At 35.5% G+C, this 20,420-nt stretch overlaps 3 protein-coding genes and 1 pseudogene across 4 annotated transcripts; 2 read left to right on the top strand and 2 right to left on the bottom strand.

The window, feature by feature from the left end:
• Positions 1-21: 21 nt before the first annotated feature.
• Positions 22-4,196, bottom strand: LOC103962467. The gene is made up of 7 exons (XM_009375163.3): positions 3,872-4,196; positions 2,743-2,875; positions 1,675-1,760; positions 1,503-1,581; positions 1,310-1,419; positions 956-1,020; positions 22-459 (listed from the first exon to the last, which is right to left on the bottom strand). Exons 1-7 carry the CDS (start codon positions 4,034-4,036, stop codon positions 366-368), a joined length of 732 nt encoding a protein of 243 aa, XP_009373438.1. The 5' UTR covers positions 4,037-4,196; the 3' UTR covers positions 22-365.
• Positions 4,197-5,795: 1,599 nt separating this feature from the next.
• On the top strand, positions 5,796-7,337 carry LOC103962468 (glycine cleavage system H protein 3, mitochondrial-like). Its single transcript, XM_009375164.2, has 4 exons — positions 5,796-6,007; positions 6,389-6,477; positions 6,703-6,873; positions 7,059-7,337. Exons 1-4 carry the CDS (start codon positions 5,899-5,901, stop codon positions 7,185-7,187), a joined length of 498 nt encoding a protein of 165 aa, XP_009373439.2. The 5' UTR covers positions 5,796-5,898; the 3' UTR covers positions 7,188-7,337.
• A 368-nt stretch (positions 7,338-7,705) lies between these two features.
• On the bottom strand, positions 7,706-12,938 carry LOC103962469 (ent-kaurenoic acid oxidase 2). Of its 2 annotated transcripts, none has more exons than XM_018651203.2 (8): positions 12,426-12,938; positions 11,866-12,346; positions 11,367-11,630; positions 11,104-11,190; positions 10,930-11,008; positions 10,749-10,855; positions 10,454-10,575; positions 7,706-7,993 (listed from the first exon to the last, which is right to left on the bottom strand). In XM_018651203.2, exons 1-8 carry the CDS (start codon positions 12,659-12,661, stop codon positions 7,888-7,890), a joined length of 1,482 nt encoding a protein of 493 aa, XP_018506719.2. In that variant the 5' UTR covers positions 12,662-12,938; the 3' UTR covers positions 7,706-7,887. The 2 variants fall into 2 exon arrangements, with proteins under 2 accessions (XP_018506719.2, XP_048435419.1); XM_048579462.1 differs by having other exon boundaries at positions 11,974-12,346.
• A 3,164-nt stretch (positions 12,939-16,102) lies between these two features.
• On the top strand, positions 16,103-20,387 carry LOC103962523 (annotated as a pseudogene).
• The last annotated feature ends 33 nt before the right edge of the window (positions 20,388-20,420 follow it).

The following is a 20,420-nucleotide window of genomic DNA, read 5'->3' as shown; positions in this document are numbered from 1 at the left end:
CAAGTTTTTCACAAGTCGATGGATACTACAGAAGGCTTTGTGCCACAGCCACAATCAATATCGTTACCAACACAGACGTACAAAATCATAAGCTGACTCTGGAACCCTAATGACGTTCTTTGGATCGATCGCTCCAAACTTTAGAAAGCATAATTCCGAAAGACAGGTCTATACAATTACAAACTAATGCTATCGAAATAAAACCTCTTTCGTCATGAAAGCGTATCTCTGGACAATGCTATACATAAGCTTGGAAAGAAAATCTGTGCACATTTGTTGTATTACTATGAAAAACTTCAACGCAGTTCTGCTGATACACATACCATTATCGTCATAGAATGGATGTAAACTTGCCAGTACCAGGCTCACAACTGACCTGTTCGTATGTCCCCATCAAGACGTTCGGCATTAAGAGTCCCGGGAAGCTCTCTAAAATCTTCATTGAAAATAGAATACGCACTGCAAATTCCAAAGCACAAAATAATATTTATAAGATGCTGAAGGACTTCAGACATTGTTCACTAAGAACGCACAGAGGGCAAAGACGGGAGGGAGTGAGTGCCAGAAGCAGCCAGAAATAGTCGAGAAGTCATTTGGTGAGCATGATAAATTCCAACAGGACAAGGGAGTCTTCAACAAATATGTGAACAATGTTCAGCAAACATCACCAAGCACAACAACAATTTCCCATTTCTTCGCATTCAACAAGTTCTAAAGTTCTCAGGTAATTCCCTCATCCAGGGAGAGAAACTAAAACTACAGTCACTTAATTGTTTTAAGTCTTTTCTATTTTTACACCCCTTCCGAATACATTGCTGTTTATCTTCTTCTTTTGATAGTATTGATGAAAAAGTTGTGATAGTAATGAAGAAAAAAGTATTTGAAAATTCATCTTTCACTGTAACCGCAATTTACATGTTAATGGCAAAAATTATATCCACAATAGAATGAATACCTGACATCGCCAGGTTGCCGCTTTCCAAGATTCACGAGGATGACAACAAAACCTGTGGCAAGTATCTGAATGCAGAGCAACACCAAACAAAAACTACATCAGCTATCTTAACTTATTTTTTATTTTCTCTTCAAAAAGGTGGTTTAAAGGGTAGACATGGAACTGCCAGTTTAGTGATATGTGTTTTGAGTCATAAAGAGTGGACGAAGGAAGATGTATTTATAGAAGACTCCGACATCGGATTATAGATTATGATTTCATAACCTTAGTCCATTCACGTTTTGGGTGGAAGTGGAACAGATCTACACATTAGCATTTATAACAACAGGAACTAAGAGAAAAGAGGAAACGTACATATAAAGGGCCAATGTCCCATCTGTGGGCAACAGGTGCGAAAATAAACCACATAATGATAATTACCCACATCTTCAGACTGAGAGAGAAAATTGCCATCAAAAGGATATCTATCAAAAAAACATAAAAGAGCTTTCTGTCAGTATGTTGTATCCTTTTGGCGGAAAACAAAATGAAAAAACTTGATGCCTACCAGGGAGCTTCATCTTATCATGTAGAAAACTGTACAATGCCCTCTTCCATGGGCTTGAAGACAGCGGAAGCTGAAACTTCTGGAAATACAAAAATCAAGGGAAGACTATTAGTTGATTCACAGTTTATGCAATGGCATTGACATTTCAATGGGATAAGGGGTTCAAGCATACCAGATCTTCATCATCATCGTCATCATCAAATCCATCCCTAAGATGTTTAACTGGAGGCTTTGGTTTGACAGCAACAATTAGGGAATCTAGACAAAAATATATGTTTAATAATTAATCCTAGCCACTCATCAAATGAGCCAAAAACAAGGACTCTTAACTAGGAAATTTCTTTTCTCTATCATGCCAAGCTGAAGACCTCACTCAAAATGAAGAAAAGAAAGGCATATGAAAAAATTTTAAGCGACACAATGCTTGTCAAAACATTAACCGTTTAACTTTCATCCATCAAAATCTTTAATTCAGGTAGCTGATTAAGTCAGAGTGGTCAAAGTTTTGCAAAAGTGATACCTAGAATATGGAGTTAAACAACCACAAACAACTATATCATAAATACTAATAGTTTAAACAAATATGTTGTGGAACTCCAAACAACTTTTATATCAATGTGAGCAACAAAATCAACCGAAGCTTGAATGTAGGTTGAAACTACCCAACTTAATTAAGGACTGCTTTTGGGGTGGTCCTCCCATTGTGAAATTTCATAATCTGCACCGATAGCCCAAAAGATTTCAAGATCTTCCATGGATTACTATTCTCATTCATATCTGGTGTCCTCTTTATCTAGAAAAGGCATAAATTTAGGCTGGTGCTATCCACACACCTCTTAATACCTCCAACACACCCCTTGTTAATTTATGTCTTTTGATCCTCTCTAATTCATCCGATCCAAAGGCCGATACTTGAGACACATATGGAAGGTAAAAAGGAATATGTGGATAGCACCACCCTAAATTTATTCCAGTTTAATTAAGAGAAGGTTTGTAGAATCTTCTCTGATATGCGGCTTATCATTATATTTTCGTGTAGCTTCTCTTTCTAGTTTATTTCATTTCCCATTCAGATCTTTTCTTTTCTTATCTGTCTTGGTCCAATGGCTTCTAGATGCTTAGATATGTAATTTTTGGTGATTTGTACAATAGAACCATTTTAATTCAAAAAATTAAAAAGTTGGGTGGGGAAATAGGCTCAAATAAAATCAAGTGATAAATACTATGAAAAGAACAATACCACCGTCATTGAGTTGTAGGTACACATCTTGTGCACTTTTGCTATCATGCAATACATTGCCTCGCAAAATAAGCCTCAGCCTCTCAATTGGTAAGTGGCCATTCTCAGCTATCAATTTTCTCAAATCATGCACCTGTTTATGACAAAAAGTCGAAGCACACCTTTAAATCTCACACATTTGTGTTATTACCCAACTCATGCCCTTTACCCTAGACTTATAAAGTTAGATGAAACACTAAATATTTTAAAATATTAATACATGCTAAAAAGAATCTCAAGACACATATACAGTGTTGGCAGAGATTATACAGACAGCAGGAAAATACTAAGGTCAAAAGTTCTAGATTAACTACAACTACTTATAGTGTTTGAAAATGTCACAAGGTAAACAGAAAGCAATGTATTCATTGGAGGTTCTATAACACCTTATGTAATGAGCATGCACGCGCACAAACATCTAGAGTTATTACACCAACACCCCTGATATTTAGCAGCGCGTTCACTTCAGGCCCTGTACTTCTGGAATTCTCAGTGCAACTACTTGAGGTTTAACATTGTTGCACACATAGCCCTTTCAAGGAAGCAATCGGGTAGTGGATTTGACAGAATCAATTAAGGACTAAAATACACTTATACGGTGTTAATAGTCCGAGAAATGTGTCATCACGTAACGGGAAAAGGTTGTGGATTGTGATAAATCTAGACTTGAACCGTATTGAAGAGTCTAGTTCTTAGAGGCAATAACTAGTGATCTCATAAAATCTATCACACAAATTCTTGACCTATCAGCCAATAAGCTTTGGTCCTGTTGCGGTCTCGACTCTCGGGCAAGTAGATACATATATAACACCAGTGAATTGGTCATGTCTGACAATCAGTGAATTGCTTGACTTGGCAACTGTTTAAAATCCTCACTTTTCGTCAGAACAATAGGTGTTAATTTCATGGAGGCACACATTCTGCCAAATAATCAAGAATTCGTAATCTGGGTTTTGATCAATTGTGCATGCATAATATGAAATATGAACAGGAATCACATAAAACCAGGTAATTTTCCAAATGCAATCTGAGTCATGCATCCATATCTGACAGATATTGAAAGGGAGGGGGTCAAGAAAGATGAACGTACTGTGATTGATGAGGGGACTTGGAGACGAGAAGGGGGAGCTGGGCCGATGGTTCTCACAACGATCTCCACCTTCTTCTTCTTCTTCTCAAACTCCTCGTCGCCATTGACGATGCTGCTGTTATTCGAAATGGGTATCAGCTCTTCCTCCTCAGTAATCTCGCCCATAACATATGAAGCACCGGCGTCTCCGCCACCAATTCTTTCTTGGGTCTCCGTCAACCGTCGCCAAATTCACAGACACCGACGTCCGGGCTGTTCCAGAATCCAGACGGAGTCCTATCGCAGGGGTCTTTTGTTTTGTGCGTTCTTGTCGGACTCTCACAAGTCACGAGTCAAAACAGAAGCAATGGACCGGGCTTCATTGGTATTGGCTATTGGGTACTGGGATTGTAAAAGGGACCGGGTTCACACCTCTAGAGTCCAGGCCTTGTTTCATTGGAGAAAATCCTGTATGAGCAGCCTAGCCACGTTACTCGTTCACCTAAATACGGTTCATAACACCGCGTGATGTTTGATGTTAATTATATAAAACCATGAGTATAATGTGAGGCAATGTTGAAAATAAATTCGTCATACGTGTGGGGTGTATAAGAATGTGAGAAGGTGTCTTATAATGGAGGGCAATGTATCATATTGGAAGTTTACTAAATCTTTGTGTGTTTGTTATTAGTCGTGTTTTACGATGTAATCTTAACTATCTTTATTAAGTTTTTTTTTTTTCTTGTGTCGTAAATGTTTATTTGTAAAAATAAATAAATAAAAAGTACCTAAAATCTTCATTACTAGGAAACAAAGTTATCTTGTTTAATTCAAAAAATAAAATAAAAGACTATAAAAAATATTATTACAAAGAAGATCATGAGGACTTTTTAAATCGTAAATAGCAAAATAAATAATGCTAGGAGACTAAAATTTTAAATTAAATTTGCAAACCAAATGATGTGATTATAGATGATTTGATTATTAATTAAGAGTCAGTTAATGTACTTGTTTCTTATTGGTAACATATCATTTGATTTAAAAGTTTAGTCTCCCTAGCATTATTCATAATTTATTCATCAACATTCATATCATTTAATTTAAAAATTTTGATCTCCCTAACATCACCCTAACAAAATTGTTCATAAGTATTAACTTTCATAAGAAAATTGAAAAAACTAAATACAAGTGTCATTATACTTATGTCCTAAGCTCCCAAAAAACATTGCTACTGTGTTAATTTCTCTATAGTACATTGAAATCGAATAATAGGCATGTCTCGATAGTACGTATTTAGAATTTGAATTAAACTCTTGAAATCTACTTCAATAATGACATACTTTAGTTGTAGTCCAACTGCCAAATTTCTCAAGTTTCATAAAATACAATGTATTTTTGAAAAAAGTGGAGGTTTCATTACAAAACCAATTGAGAATATTAGAGGTGTAGTTCAATTACTTAAAAACACATGCAAGATCCTTTTTTTCTGAAATGTGAGATTCATACTTTTAATACGCCCTCTCACATGTAACGAAGTTTCGAGCCTAACAGGACAACACAAATTAGAGGGCATAGAACAAATACGATTTTTGAGCTTTATACATGAGACAACCTGCTTGATAACATAAAAAAATTTTAGATTCCACCATGAAACAAATTAGCATATGAGGAGTAGCTCAACTACTTACAAGCACATATAAAATTCAATCTTTCCTTGACGTGGGATTCATACTCTCAACACTTTCTCAAATTTCATTTTTCACAATGACGATGAGTACAAGCTAAAAGTTAAAAACAAGTTTACTTGAGTTGAGATTCATAAAATAATAACTAAAAAATAAAAATAAAATAAATTAAACTGGGTCTTTGTTTGTTAAACTTGGGATGAGGCTTTTGTTGCCAACCATTCATCCAAGATAAAACGACATATCCTAACCGAAGTGTGTCCTTCCCTTCTTTCTTCGATATTAGCCTCTGGTGGTTTGAGATAACCAGACACACACACAGAGAGATAGAATTAAGCAGAGAGAGAGAGAGAGAGAAGAAATATGGCACTGAGACTGTGGGCGTCTTCAACAGCCAATGCACTTAGAATCTCCACTGCCTCCAAATCCCAACTCTCTCCTGCATTTTCTCTCTCCAGATGCTTTTCCACTGGTACGTAAACTACACACCTTTCTTCAACTTCATATTTCATTTGTTTGGTATAACTATAATTATAGAAGGGCCTACCTTTTCACTTATATCAAGGGATGCTGCCAATGCATGCATGATTTTGTTCAACTAGAATTTGAGTGCTATGCAGACTTGGTTTTAGCGAAGTTGACTAGAGCAGTGTGCTCCATCATTTGCAACTTGCATCCAAGTTTGAATCCTCCACTTTGTAGTTTAGATTAATTTAGTGTAAATATCATCATTTGTCAAAGAAAAGAGTGATTTTAGGAGTGCTGTGTATTTGGGGTATTTTAAAATTTGTTGTTGTTGGGAAATTAAATTGAAAAGAATTGTAATGTTGGGGGTTATGTTTGGATTTTGCAGTTTTGGATGGATTGAAGTATGCATCTTCACATGAGTGGGTGAAGCATGAAGGCTCTGTGGCAACAATTGGCATAACTGATCATGCTCAGGTTAATATATTAATATACTTATTATATCCATTCCACGGGTCCCTGAACCTTTAATATCGATGTCTTTTGCAATTGGGTTGAAGATCCATTTTATTTTTTAAAATTGTATTGTTTGAGCATTGTAATTATTCTCGTTTCCATAATATTATTTCGATACTTAATAAAATATAATATGATAAAGTATTAGCCCATGGAGTGAGTGATGCTGGTGAAGCTTTGTTTCAGGACCATCTTGGAGAAGTAGTGTTTGTTGAGCTACCAGAAGCTGGTCGCTCAGTCTCTCAAGGAGGCAGCTTTGGAGCTGTGGAAAGTGTCAAAGCAACCAGTGACGTAAATTCCCCAATCTCCGGCGAAGTCGTCGAGGTTAACTCAAAGCTTACTGAATCACCTGGTTTGGTAATTCATCTTCCTTTTTCTTTTTCCTAAAACAATGCTTATCCTTCTTTCAATATATATTATTGTTCAAATATTTGATCTACTGTGCATGAGTGCATCCATGTTTAGACAAAGTATCGTACGGTTGTTCAAACAATTTGACATATTATGTTGTTAAACTGTTAATTTATTTTGGGTATATTTAGATCAATTCGAGCCCATATGAAGGTGGATGGATGATCAAGATCAAGCCCAGCAGTCCATCAGAACTAGAATCCTTGTTGGGACCTAAAGAATACACGAAGTTTTGTGAGGAAGAAGATGCAGCCCATTGAACTAATTGATTTTCAGCTGTTTAAGGTTTAATTAATGTTTGTTGAAGTTGTTAAATATTATTATCAAAGTACTGCAGAATCTAGGTCATAACTCATGTTTCAACCTTCTGCCTACATTTTATGTGAATAAAAGTACTTGTTGAATCAAAACCGAAAAAAGGTTCATGGATTCGTTTTCATACAAAAAAAGAGAGAGATATTAAGGTCCATTCAATCATTGCAGGCGTAAGCGTGGGCATATGGCTAGAGGGGACGTGCTTGCTCCCTCCTATCCCCTCAATATCAAATCTTCCTCTCCACAACTTAGATTACTTTAAAGTTGAACATCGCTTGTATGTTATAAAGAAACTGCATTCAACTGTTCACTTCCATCTTGTTAGTCTTCACCAATTATATTGGACCGTACATGATTGGATTAAGACTTGGATTTGTTTATAAACACCTTCAAGGCAATCCCTATGCCTTTGGTATGTTCAAGGATGGGAGGACCAAGTTGTATCCTCAGAAGCATCGAAAGATTGAAAATCTGAAATATGATAAGTGATGTATAGAAAAACAGAGGGGCCAGTCTCACTTTTGCCTTGTAATCTTCCACCAACTAGCTTTTAGTACAATGATATTATTTTCTCATCGTCCACCGGATGAGGACTGTAAACATATTTTACAAGTGGAAGCAAATCTGCCCTGGCTTTTTTTCAGGTTATATAGATGGTGATGGAAGCTTCTTAATTTTTGCAAGACAATTGTCTTTGGGTCTTGGATGGGGTAAGTAACTCACTCCAATTGCCGGATTGAGTCGTTCAAGCCTGCATTCAAAGTTAAACAAGTTGAATGTCAAGGGCCGGCCATCTATTATTTGTAACTTTAAATATTAGTTAATTAATAAAAAAAAAATTAGTTATGAAACTACTACAACATTTTAGAATTTGAAATGTCTGATGGTCAACTGTTCGATAATTGGTTTAAAGTTAAGATATAATGAACTTGAAATTTATACTCTTCCAAACAAATAATTCTAATGTAGAATATCACTTGTATTAAAAAAAATTAATAATTAAAATTCTTGGATTTGGAACCTCACCGTCCAAATATACCATTGCATTGGTTTTGGAAACATTTTTATTAGAAAACACATTGATATTTTATTTTAAACCTTACGTCTTTTATAGGAAAAAACACTTGAAAGTGCTTCACGAAGAATTTCTTAGAATTTAAATACATTGATATTTCTTTTTAGACATGAGAAAATTTCATCAATTCTAAGTTTCATTAATGAGTAATTCATCTTTTACCTTCAAATTATACACATATTTTTTTCATGGGTGATTTTGTGAAAAATCAATAACAATAGATCAACAATATTTATGTTAATTATAAATAGGTCAATCATGTATTGTGATATTTAAATGCATTTAAAATAAACAAAAATTACAAAATCTGCAACTACAGTTGGCATCCACTTCAACTAACACTCTCTTTCTTATAGCTTTATATTTGGAACAAGTCAATACAGATCAGACATTGCAATGCAGTGTTTATTTCCTGATTCTGTTTTTTATATTTGGATTCAGACACTGAGTTGTAGTGTCCATTTATTGGTTTCGTTTTTTCCATCTCTCACACGCCTCCTGCATGTTCCTTTGTACATTTGGATTCAGACACTGCAATGTAGTGTTCATTTCTTGGTTATGTTTTTTACTTTTGGATTCAAACGCTGCGTTGTAATGTCCGTTTCTTGGTTCTATTTTTTCCATCACTCACATGTCTCCTACACTTCACACCTCACGTAACTCCTGATTTTACAATTAGATTCAGACACTGTAATGCAATGTCCGTTTCCTAGCTCTGTTTTTTACATTTAGATTTAGACATTGTAATGTAGTGTCCGTTTCCTAGTTCTGTTTTTTTTTTAAATTGGATTCGAACACTGCAATGTAGTGTCCGTTTCATGGTTCTGTTTTTTACATTTGGATACGAACACTGCAATGTAGTATTCGTTTCATGGTTCTATTTTTTACATTTGGATACAAACACTACAATGCAATGTTTGTTTCTCGGTTTCCTTTTTTTTTTTTTTTTGACTTGAGTAGACTCCTTCATGTAAACGTAGGGCAAGAGAGAGTGATAGAATATACATATTCTAACTATTTATTGGATTCAGATCCTCTCAAGATCAATTCTATAGTAATAGAAATCCAACGGCTGAATCCTCTTCCCCCTCAACTCCTATTTCTCCCTCGCACCCCTACACTGCACCGTTGTTAACAAACCCCAAATTCAATTGCATGTTATCTGTGCTCTAAGTCTGATTTATTTTTTCACTATCCCTTATTGTTTTAGTTTTTTATTTGTCATCTCTTTCTTCTTCTTCATCTTTGAGATTTCTCTCACTTTAATTCTTCCATAGTTATGAAAAAGATCTCTGCAACCAAAATACATTGGTTTGCACGACCCCTCTCTTTGTTGTTTCATTAACATCGGCTGAGATTTTAAGGTCAAGGGACTTGCAACTGAGGGATGTGGTGGTGGTGGGGCTGATTTTGGAGACGGTAAGGTGAGGGACTTGCAATTGGTGCTTGTGGGTTGGGTGGGTTGTGACAGTGTTGAGGTTGATTTTGAGGTAGGGTTGAATTTAATTTGGAATTTGAGGAGTTAGTGGTTCAAGGTTGAGAGCTTCGAAGTGAGGGAAAAAGAGAAGAGTTGAGGGGAAAAGAGGAAGGATAAGAGATTTTGGCCGGTGGATTAGTATCAATGGATGAGATCCATTGGCCCGGGGGATCTCCACAAATTGATCCGGAGATGATCTAAATCCATATTTATAATAGCTTAAGCCCTTATAATATTTATAGAGAGAGAAAGAGAGAGTGAACGATAGAATAATGACTTAAAGTTTATGTGGCATTTATCATTGACCTATACCTAATTAATAAAAATATATCATTGATTAAGTCCAAAACAAAAATATATCATTGATATATGGCTTAATCGTAAAGTTTTTATTGATCTTTGGCTAAATTTTCCTTTTTTCATTTCTTTGTTCAAAGTATCTTGAATATAGTGAGTTGTCTAATCCTAGACAACAAACTAACCTTCTGTGTTGCACCCAGATTTCAATGGGTATCGGATTTGACAGGAGGGATTCAAATCACACATTTTAAATCCAAATATCCAAACAGAACCTCAGATATCGTATTCATGACTTAGTAGTTATTTGACTGAAAGAAAAGTGCAAAGCACAAATGGAAATTAAGCAAAGGGCAACTCACTCATAATTAAGGAGAAAATAGTGAAGAAATATAGTAATTTCAAGCTTGGTCAAATCAATTCCAGGGCATAGCCTACTTCCCATTCCAAAGGGAATGAAACTTCCTGCCTTGCCATTACTTTCCTACAAAAAAACAAACCACAACTTGACTTTGTCAAACAACAGTTTGCTCGGGTATATCGATTTTCAGTATACTCTGGTGTTTTTAACCATTAATTGATCAAGGTCTAACGGTTGAAGCTAGAAGGCATGCATGTCATATGATATTACAAGTTACATTGAATTATGTTGCTTACATTCCATCTGGAGGGATTAAACTCCTTTGGATCTGGATAATATTCTGGGTTCAAATGGACACCTCTATACCACATCATTACTTTCCAGCCCCTTGGTATTGTGTAACCTTCAAGACACAACATGTTCCAGTAAGTTTAACAGATTAAGCAAGGAATGGAGAAAGCAGTGAAGTTAATTTACCAGAGATTTTGACCTCAGTAGCAGCCTCTCGGTAGCTATACAATGAGACGTTAACAATGCGCAGAGTTTCATCGATTACCTTACCTCAGAAGTAATCAAACTTGTTAGTTGTTACGTACAGTATATTAGCAAAATAGATGGTTGAACAGTTGAAATTAGCCACCGAAAACATACCTTGGAAAGATATTCCATCTGTTTAGTTCCTCTAAAGTTAAATCCTTCTTCTGGTGATGCCGTTTTCAGAATCTCCAGTTGTTCTGCCTGAAACATAATAACATTGGGTTCGAAATATTTCGAAAGAAACTCAGAAACAATTGAACTAGGGTCCTTGGTTGGAAGAATGTGGCCACCAAAAGTAGCTGGAGACAACATATTCTCACAATTTCTTTCCAAGTTAACCGAAAAACAAAAGGAGACTGAAATATAGATGCACCCACCTTGGCTTTTTGGTAGTATTCTGGATGCTCATGTAAGAAGAGAGTAGCCCACAAAGTGGCATGGGCTGTAGATTCATGACCAGCGTTTAAGTACATGAGAATTATGTCTATAATCTCTTCATCATCTAATTTGTTACCATTCTCGTCTTCGGTTACTATTAACATATCCGTCAAATCTGTTCTTTCCCTTGATATCTGAGCTTCGTTTCTTGCCCGCCTTCCATCTACAATACCTTGAATAATCTTCACCATCCTTTTTCTAGCCTGATTCGTGTAAGAATATCATTATTGAGATTCAAGTCTAAAAAATGATATCATAAAAAGAAATAGATAAAGACACGCATCTCAAGTTGGTTACAATAGTACACTCCCCCATTTTCACCCATGTTTGAATTCCTCTCCTCGTAGTTTAGATTATTATAGAATACCTTTCGATTCTCGAATCAAAAAGAATAAAAAAAGGAACTGAAACGAAGAAATTTATCAACTATTATCTGACCTTGAGGGCTTTGTGAAAAGCAAAGCCAGGAAGGTTAATGGCCATGGCCCTTAGACCATGATTCATAAGAGTATAATCCTTTTCCATGGTTTCCAACAGTGTACCAACCTCGCAACTCAAGAAAATGAACATGATTATTCTGAATGTGATCTTCCTAATCTCAGTCAAGAACTCAACGGGCTTCTTTGCTTTTGCCAATTCATCCAACGAACTAACTATGACATCCTCTATATACTCCTGGTACATGGACAGTGCCTTGTGACCACTGATTGGGGCGGCTGTCAGCTTGCGAAGGCGCTTGTGTTCCTCTTCAGATAGGCCCACAAATGATTTCCTTCCCATTAATTCCGATGTTGATTTTGGCCAACCGGTCTTGAATTGTAAACTATCCATCAACACCTGCTTGCATGTTTCAGGTGTTGTTACAATTATGGTTGGCTTTCCAAACAAATAGGCCTTGTAAATTCCTGTGCGGCCAAACCTGTTGTACCAACACACAACTCATTAGAATACATGTATGTTCGAATTCTCATCAAACAGTTCGAGGGTTCGAGACAAACCTTTTGACATAATTGGAGATGAACGACTCCGGGTGATCGGATTTTATTGCCTTGATGAACGACAAGGTGTTTCCAATGAAAGGCCAGCCCAGGTCACCCGGAGGTAGAGTGTGCTTGTTTTCACCCAATTTTCTCACAAACATCCATTCATTTGCTCTTTTTAGGATCAAAAGTAGAGCACCAAATCCACCAACTGAAGCTGTGAAAACAAAACCCCAGAAACCCAAAAACTCCATTTTCACTTTTTTCTTGGATTTTTCATTTCACTTTTTTTCTCTTGTTAAATAGAAATTTTGGGCCCGTGCTTAGCATTTGGCATTATGTTTCACAAACATCTCTCAACGGAATCTTTGTGGCCGTAATTGTTGTCATTAAGGACAATAATTTGATAAATAAAAGACTTCTAACTCAGTTTGTTAACAACATTTAATCTCTGCACTCGAACTCTAGTTCAATTCCTCGCTTTCTCAATGGAGATTTTCTATAATATCCTAAAGTATGAGACTCTGAATGTTTTAAGCTATAAATCTTTTATTTAAATATAAAAATAAAGATATCGTTCTCCTTCATCAGCTCACTAAAGCCCGATTGGGCCACTTCCTTAATTGAATGAGATGGCACATTTGTCCTTTTGTTGACAGCTTGGATTAGAAAAATCAAATCTTCATATACTGCCGTATGATTACAACAAAAGCAGGTTTGTGAAAGGATCTTGCAGTTAGACGCATACCAGCTGTCGAGTTCTTAGGCCATCTCATATTGAATAAGGGCTAGATAACTCACTTTAATTCTATATTCTTCTAAGAAATTAATATTTTAATGAACAATATCATATCATATTTCTTATTGCAACAACTTAAATTTAAAAATTATAACTTAAATTTAAAAACTACATCTTAAATATTAAAGACAACAACAACTTCAATTTAAAGATTATAATCATCATCTTTATCCGCTATTGTAGGAGTATAGTCGGATGTAAACAACTCTCGTCGGGCCATAATTTCTCTCTTTTTTCTATCAAAATATGATGTACTCATTGGAGTATAATCCGAAGTGTTCATTTGCATATTCCTATCATTCATCTCTTCATGTATTTGTTTTGCCCATTCTTCATGCCTACGGTTCCTTTCTTCCGCGGCAAAGACATTTTGCTCCGCCATTAATGGCAATGAGGATGCCATTTCCTACTAAAAGGAGTAATCATCCTTTGCCTTGCCCTTTTCCTTCAATTTCTGGGCCTTGTTTCATCCCGTAGCCCTAGGTATGGAACCTTCACCAAGAGACGAATTTTCTACCCTTATTTTTTTAATGGTAGGAGATCCATGTTCATACCCAACTGCATTTGAGGAAACATTTCCGAACACCAGCATAGGACCAACTCTTTCTTGAGGCGGATCTTCAAATAACACCCACCCTTTACAAATTTCCCAACAATCGTGATGACTAAAGGGTTTCGAGTTGTCCTCTATATACAATTCCTCCGCTTGGCGTACCTAGAAAATATAATTACAAAAATTAAAGGAAATTAATTTATGAAATCAAATGTAATATAATTAAATATTTAAAATAACATGTGAAAACACTTACTTCGTCGTAGTAATTGGCTCCGCTTTCATGTTTGCGTCCGGCCTTTACCACTGCTTGATGCCATTTGTTCAAACTTGGATGAAGATGTTTTTTTCCATCTTGAAGAACAACTCTCATGGTTTTGGGAATTCGGTGGAGTGGTGCCTTCGTAGAACTCATAGTACTTTTTGGACATACGAGTCCAAACACCTTCACTTGTTTGAGAACTCCCCCTCACACTATCTTCCGAGACCCATCTATAAGCCTTGCAAAGAGCTTCATCTTCTTTTCGGGTCCAAGCCCTACCTTTCATTGTAGATGTGGCCATTTGAAAATTATTGAAAAAAATGAAGGAAAGATTATTGGAAGAGGTAAGAGAATAAAATGTGAAGAATTGAAATAAAATAAAGAAAGATAGTATGGAATGGGAAAAATTTTGTGAGAAATGGTGTAGGAATGCTTAGGTATTTATAGGGAGAAAAAAAAAATAGATTTTTTTATTTTTATTTTTATTTTGTCTGGAAAAAAAATTTCAAATGCAACAGTAACCTGGCATCATGCTGACGCTAGGTAGCTAGCCATTGGCTTTTGAATATTGGGCCAGCTTAGGGCTGGCTGGTTGGCTCCTTTAGGCCAGCCGGTTGGCATGATTTTCCATTTTTGGCCCGGTAGGGCCTACAAGCTATTTGGCCTAACCCTCGGTTGGAGATGGTTTTCATGTCCTTTAGAGCTATTTTTAGCTCTATTGCCCTTTGGTTGGGTCGGTTAGAGATGGCCTTATCATATCAGTAGGTCTACCATCATTTCAAAAATTGATAGCGGACTCTCAGTTTAGATTAAATTAGTAGAAATGCCGGTACGCTGTTGCGAATTTTTAAACCTTTTAAAATTATACTATTGCTTATTAGCTTTTTTTTTTCTTTGTATCTTGATGTAATTTTCTTGTTCCTGAATGGGCTTCTTCAATTTTTTTAGGTTTATGCTCTACTCCGAGTAAAGATCCGCCCGATTTGGATTTGCACATATATGACAAATGCCCCAATACCACGTCCTTTTGCTACGACTTCCTTTTTACAATTTATTTCATGTCTTACAACAGATATTCAATGCATTCATCATATTACTCGATTGATTAACAGTTTGAGATCACTTCTATTATAAATATATAAAGAAATAGAATATGATAGAACTAGTAATCATAAATAGATTTTTTACCGGTTTTTTTCTAAACGGAGCCTGGATACTTCATTTTATTGGCCTAACCAAGATAATTTTTTCGAAATTTGAATTCTGAACACTTGGATTTCAATTAAGTTCTTTTTATTGTTTGTTAGACATGTATATATTAAAGTATAAAAGATATTGTATAATTTGCAATTCAATACAAAAAACACATCATAGATTATTCAGATCAATACGAATAAGTGCAATTTTATTTTTCTCATGCAATATGCCGTGCAGTCTCAAGAGGACCTAATTCACTTCTAAATGCTACCTACTGTGCCTAGCACATTACACTCCATCTGCAGCTTAAAATAATCGAACAATATCCAAAATGGTAGAAAACAAACACTAAATTTCAGAGCTTCAACTAATTAGAAATACCATCCTTGTCCACAACCATTTGGACAATATATCTGAAAGAATCACATCAGCCCCGTCCAAAAGACTGAAAGAGCCAGCACCATCTCCATTAACTGTTTAAAAAATTATATCATCTGAAAGCAAGTTTTCATTCATGAAAGATCAAGCAACCAAGGACGTTTAGGTCAAGGAACAACCAAAAAGAAAAAGCAAGAATTGTCGAGTGAATTTACCTCTTCGCCCAATGTAACCAATGCACCTGAGACCGTATAACTTTAAATCATCTGCAATATCAATGAATGTATCCATTTTAGTGTCTACCTTCTACTTGAGTTAAGATATGATGATAAAACACATGAGAATTGGCCGATGCATCACTGACTCGAGTTCCCACATTTACTTTTGACTGCATTAGGATTTTTTGGGTGGAAAACACTCAATATTTGAACAAATTCCATGCTTAGGAATAGTGTTTTTTTCATCTATAAATAAAAAGACATCAAAAGAGTGGACCATGTGCAACAATGAAAGAACATGGATTGTCCAGTAGGAAAAAAGATAAAAGGAGACTTGGCTGTCACACCAATGCATGCATGATTTTGTTCAACTAGAATTCATGAATGCTATGAGTTGAATATCAGAGTGCGAAACAAATAAGACTATAAAATAAAAAGAATATTATTAATAGACATGAATGTCGGACGACTACAAAACCCTAAGAAGCTACATCATGACTAACTTGTTCTTGACTGAATAACAAACATTCTATTTATAATAAACTAACCCTAATCCTAAAAGGTAAGAAATCAAAACTCTATGATAACGGGCTAAGCCCAGAAAACCAAACATTAAAGTAAACTTAAATACTAATATTTTCCAACACTATGCTGACTTGATTTTAATGAAGTTGGCTAGAATAGTGTGCTTCATCATCTACAATTTGCACCCAAGTTTTTTATACCTTACCTCGTTGTTTAGATTCATCATTTGTCAAAGAAAAGAGTGAATTTAGGAGTGTGCTATGTATATGGGGTATTTTAAATTTTGTTGTTTTTGGGTAATTAAGTTGAAAAGAATTGTAATGTTGGGGGTTATGTTCGGATATTGCAGTTTTGGATGGATTGAAGTATGCATCTTCACATGAGTGGGTGAAGCATGAAGGCTCTGTGGCAACAATTGGCATTACTGATCATGCTCAGGTTAATATATTAATGGGTTTTTATCACAAATGATCTCTGAAATTGACCTTCCCCATCAAGATGGTCTCTGAAATTGAAAATCAATCAATGTAGTCTCTGAAAATAGGTGTCGCAAATCAATATGGTCATTATGTCACAATTTTGTTAAAAATTATGTTAAGTGCTAACGTGGCACATAAATGGGCACCATAAGTCATTTTTTCTTACAAATGGTCCTTGAAATTGACTCGCGACACCAAAATGGTCCCTAAAATTGACCCGCAACATCAAAATAGTACCTGAAATTGAAAATTGATCAATGTAGCCCCACAAGTAAGTGTCTTAAATTAATGTAGTCATTCTGTCACAATTTTGTTAAAAATTATGTTATGTGCTCATGTGACACATAAATGGGTCACACAAGTCTAATTAAATTAAAGAAATTACAAATAGGCTTAATAATTTAATAGTTAATAAAAAAGTTGTCAACCAAAAACCCAGTCATGCAATCACCTCCGATCCCAATCCACAATTTCTACCTTTTTTGCTCTCTATTCTGTAAAAAAAAAAGAATCTCAATACACTCATCTTTACACACTTCGACACCCTTCACCGAATTGAACTTGGATCGAGATCACCTTTGGTGGCAGCTTGGTCGATTGACAATGACTTCTTGGACATCACCGTTTACATTTAGGCGATCAACATCTTCACAACCTTAATCTTGAAGAGCTTGTTTGGCGCTTCCCTGGTGGTCTGGTGATGCAAAGAACCCCAAGGTCTGCCTTGAGATTAGGGGTGGGTTCAAAAAACCGAAAACCGAAAAAAACCGAAAACCAAACCGAACCGAGGCCGAAAAAAACCGAACCGAAAAAAAAACCGAACTGAAACTACCAAACCGAACCGAACCGAAATTGGTTGGTTCGGTTTCGGTTTTTGAGGTTTGGAAACCGAACCGAATTGAACCGAACCGAAAAAAAAAATCATATATAAATACTAAAAAATACATGTTGCGTCGGGGTTTGAACCTTTTCCCTACGGGTTGGGTTGGTTGTTGCAAGCCAACTTGACTGTAGGCTTTGTGTTGTTATAATTGTACCAGTAATTTATTTATAGGTTTCTGGGTTGTGCTTCTTGGTTGGTTTGGTGGGGGGTGAAATTAAGTTGAGCAGCTTTTCTCTAAGAGCATAAGTGCTTCTTCTCAGTAACTTGCTTTTGATGGGTGAAGTATTTGCTCATCTTAGAAAATGATGCAAGTCTAGGGGTAAGGACAAAGAGGAATGCATTTTTCTTCCGGCTTAGTAAATTCGTGTGTTTTAGTCTGCTATGCGATGGAGGTTTATCTAGTTCTGATTAATTTTTATGTATACTCTCTGTCCAGTGTCTGTTTTCCTTGTCCTCTAATTTTATAAGATAATGGTATGTAGGATGCTAGAAGATCGTAGGCTAATGCCCGTTTTTTCATGATATTAGCTATTGTTTTAGCAGCATAAAGCATAACAACAGAGCTAAAGAAAATATTTTTCGACTAATATTTGAATGAGTAAGATGGTAGATTTTCGTCTAAGATGGCAGATTTTCGAACATATTTTTATATATGAAGACCAGATTTTCGAACATATTTTTACCTGATGGGTTTTCAAGATAATCAAATAAGTTAAGAGATTTTTACCGCTTCTCTCTGCATGCTTCTATGTTCTATCTGTTGTGTGTGTGTGTGTATATATATTATTCAATTGTTTGCATTTATTTTTTCCTTTCGTTTTTACTCAATTTTTTTACTTTTTCTCCACGTGTTGCTTCATGTATGTTTCTCAATTGTTTGAATTTACTCCCTGCCTTCAGTTTTTCAATTTTGGAGGAAAAAAAAAAAAAAAAAAAAAAAAAAACCTAAAAAAAACCGAAACCGAACCGAGAAAAACCGAACCGAAAAAAAACCGAACCGAGAAAAACCGAAAAAAAATTGAACCGAACCGAAATTTCGGTTCGGTTTCGGTTTTAAGAAAAAACCGAACCGTTAAGAACCGAACCCAGCCCTACTTGAGATAATGAGGTTATAACCGAGGTGCGTTTATTGTTGGTTGAAAACTATTTCCACACCCCCTCTTAGGCCTTGGTTAAGCCTTGTGCCTTTGAGAATTTATGGAAGGGATCCCTTAGGCCCTACTATAAAAAAAAATCATAGTGCAAAAAGATATTTAGACAACTTTTTTAATTAATTATTAAACTCACATTAGTACATAACAAATTTTTTTACATAATTGTGGCCGAATGACCATATGAATTTGTGACACCTATTTTCAAGGACTACATAGATTGATTTTCAATTTCAAGGACCATCTTAATGGTGTGGGTCAATTTTAGGGACTATTTATGATAAAAACCCGTAATTTTTGTGGAGTCCATTTATGTGCCACATCGGCACTTAACGAAATTTTTAACAAAATTGTGACTAAATGACCATATTGATATGCGACATCTCAGGGACTACATTGATTGATTTTCAATTTTAGGGACCATCTTGATAATGAGGGTCAATTTTATGGACCATTTGTGAGAAATTCCTATATTAATATACTTATCTCCATTTCCACTGGTCTCAACCTTTAATATCAATGTCTCTTACAATTGGGTTGAAAAACCATTTTATTTTTAAAAATTGTATTGTTTGAGCATTGTAATTATTCTCGTTTCCATAATATTATTTCGATATTTAATAAAATATAATATGATAAAGTATTAGCCCATGGAGTGAGTGATGCGGGTGAAGCTTTGTTTTAGGATCATCTTGGAGAAGTAATGTTTGTTGAGCTGACAGAAGCTGGTCGCTTAGTCTCTCAAGGAGGCAGCTTTGGAGCCGTGGAAAGTGTCAAAACAACCAATGATGTAAATTCCCCAATCTCCGGCGAAGTCATCGATGTTATAACTCAAAGCTTACTGAATCACCTGCTTTGGTAATTCATCTTCCTTTTTTATTTATCCTAAAACAATGCTTATCCTTCTTTCAAATATTGTTCGAATACTTGTTCTACTTTGCATGCATGTTTACACAAGGTATCGTACTTTTGTTTAAACAGTTTAACATGTTATGTTGCTAAACTGTTAATCTATTTTTGGTATATTTAGATCAATTGGAGCCTATATGAAGATGGATGGATGATCAAGATCAAGATCAAGACCATCAGTCCATCAGAACTAGAATCCTTCTTGGGACCTAAAGAATACACGAAATTTTTGTGAGGAAGAAGATGCAACCCATTGAACTAACTGCTTTTCAGCTATTTAAGATTTAATTATGTTTGATTAAGTTGTTAAATATTATCAAAGTACTGCAGAATCTAAGTCATACCTCATGTTTCAACCTTCTGCCTGCATTTTATGTGAATAAAAGTAGTTGAATCAAAACCGAAGAAAGGTTCATGGACTCGCGTGTTTTCATACCCAAAAAAAAAAAATGACAAAAAAAAAAAAGAGGGATATTAAGGTCCTTTCAACCATTGTAGACGTAAGCGTAGTTATATGGGTAGAGGGGACGTGCTCGGTTGGTTCCCTCCTATTCGCTCAAGATCGAGTCTTCTTCTCTGCAATTTAGATTATTTTACAGTTGAATATCGCTTGTATATATAAAAAAAGTTGCATTCAACTGTTCACTTCCATCTTATTA

Source organism: the organism of the source record quoted next, unplaced genomic scaffold (genome assembly GCF_019419815.1).
Source record: "Pyrus x bretschneideri cultivar Hongxiangsu unplaced genomic scaffold, Pyrus_bretschneideri_v1 Contig136, whole genome shotgun sequence".
NCBI classification, from domain to species: domain Eukaryota; kingdom Viridiplantae; phylum Streptophyta; class Magnoliopsida; order Rosales; family Rosaceae; genus Pyrus; species Pyrus x bretschneideri.
This window is presented reverse-complemented; position numbering and strand designations above follow the sequence as displayed.

Excerpts from the sequence above, each read along its gene's own strand:
- LOC103962468 (XM_009375164.2), top strand. The coding sequence starts at position 5,899 with ATGGCACTGAGACTGTGGGCGTCTTCAACAGCCAATGCACTTAGAATC. Across the intron at positions 6,008-6,388 it reads CTCCAGATGCTTTTCCACTG|TTTTGGATGGATTGAAGTAT; the intron begins GTACGTAAACTA and ends TGGATTTTGCAG. Across the intron at positions 6,478-6,702 it reads GCATAACTGATCATGCTCAG|GACCATCTTGGAGAAGTAGT; the intron begins GTTAATATATTA and ends GCTTTGTTTCAG.
- LOC103962469 (XM_018651203.2), bottom strand. The coding sequence starts at position 12,661 with ATGGAGTTTTTGGGTTTCTGGGGTTTTGTTTTCACAGCTTCAGTTGGT. Across the intron at positions 12,347-12,425 it reads ATCTCCAATTATGTCAAAAG|GTTTGGCCGCACAGGAATTT; the intron begins GTTTGTCTCGAA and ends TTGGTACAACAG. Across the intron at positions 11,009-11,103 it reads AGATGGAATATCTTTCCAAG|GTAATCGATGAAACTCTGCG; the intron begins GTATGTTTTCGG and ends TTCTGAGGTAAG.
- LOC103962467 (XM_009375163.3), bottom strand. The coding sequence starts at position 4,036 with ATGGGCGAGATTACTGAGGAGGAAGAGCTGATACCCATTTCGAATAAC. Across the intron at positions 1,582-1,674 it reads ACGATGATGATGAAGATCTG|AAGTTTCAGCTTCCGCTGTC; the intron begins GTATGCTTGAAC and ends TTGTATTTCCAG. Across the intron at positions 1,420-1,502 it reads TGATAAGATGAAGCTCCCTG|ATATCCTTTTGATGGCAATT; the intron begins GTAGGCATCAAG and ends TTTTTTTGATAG.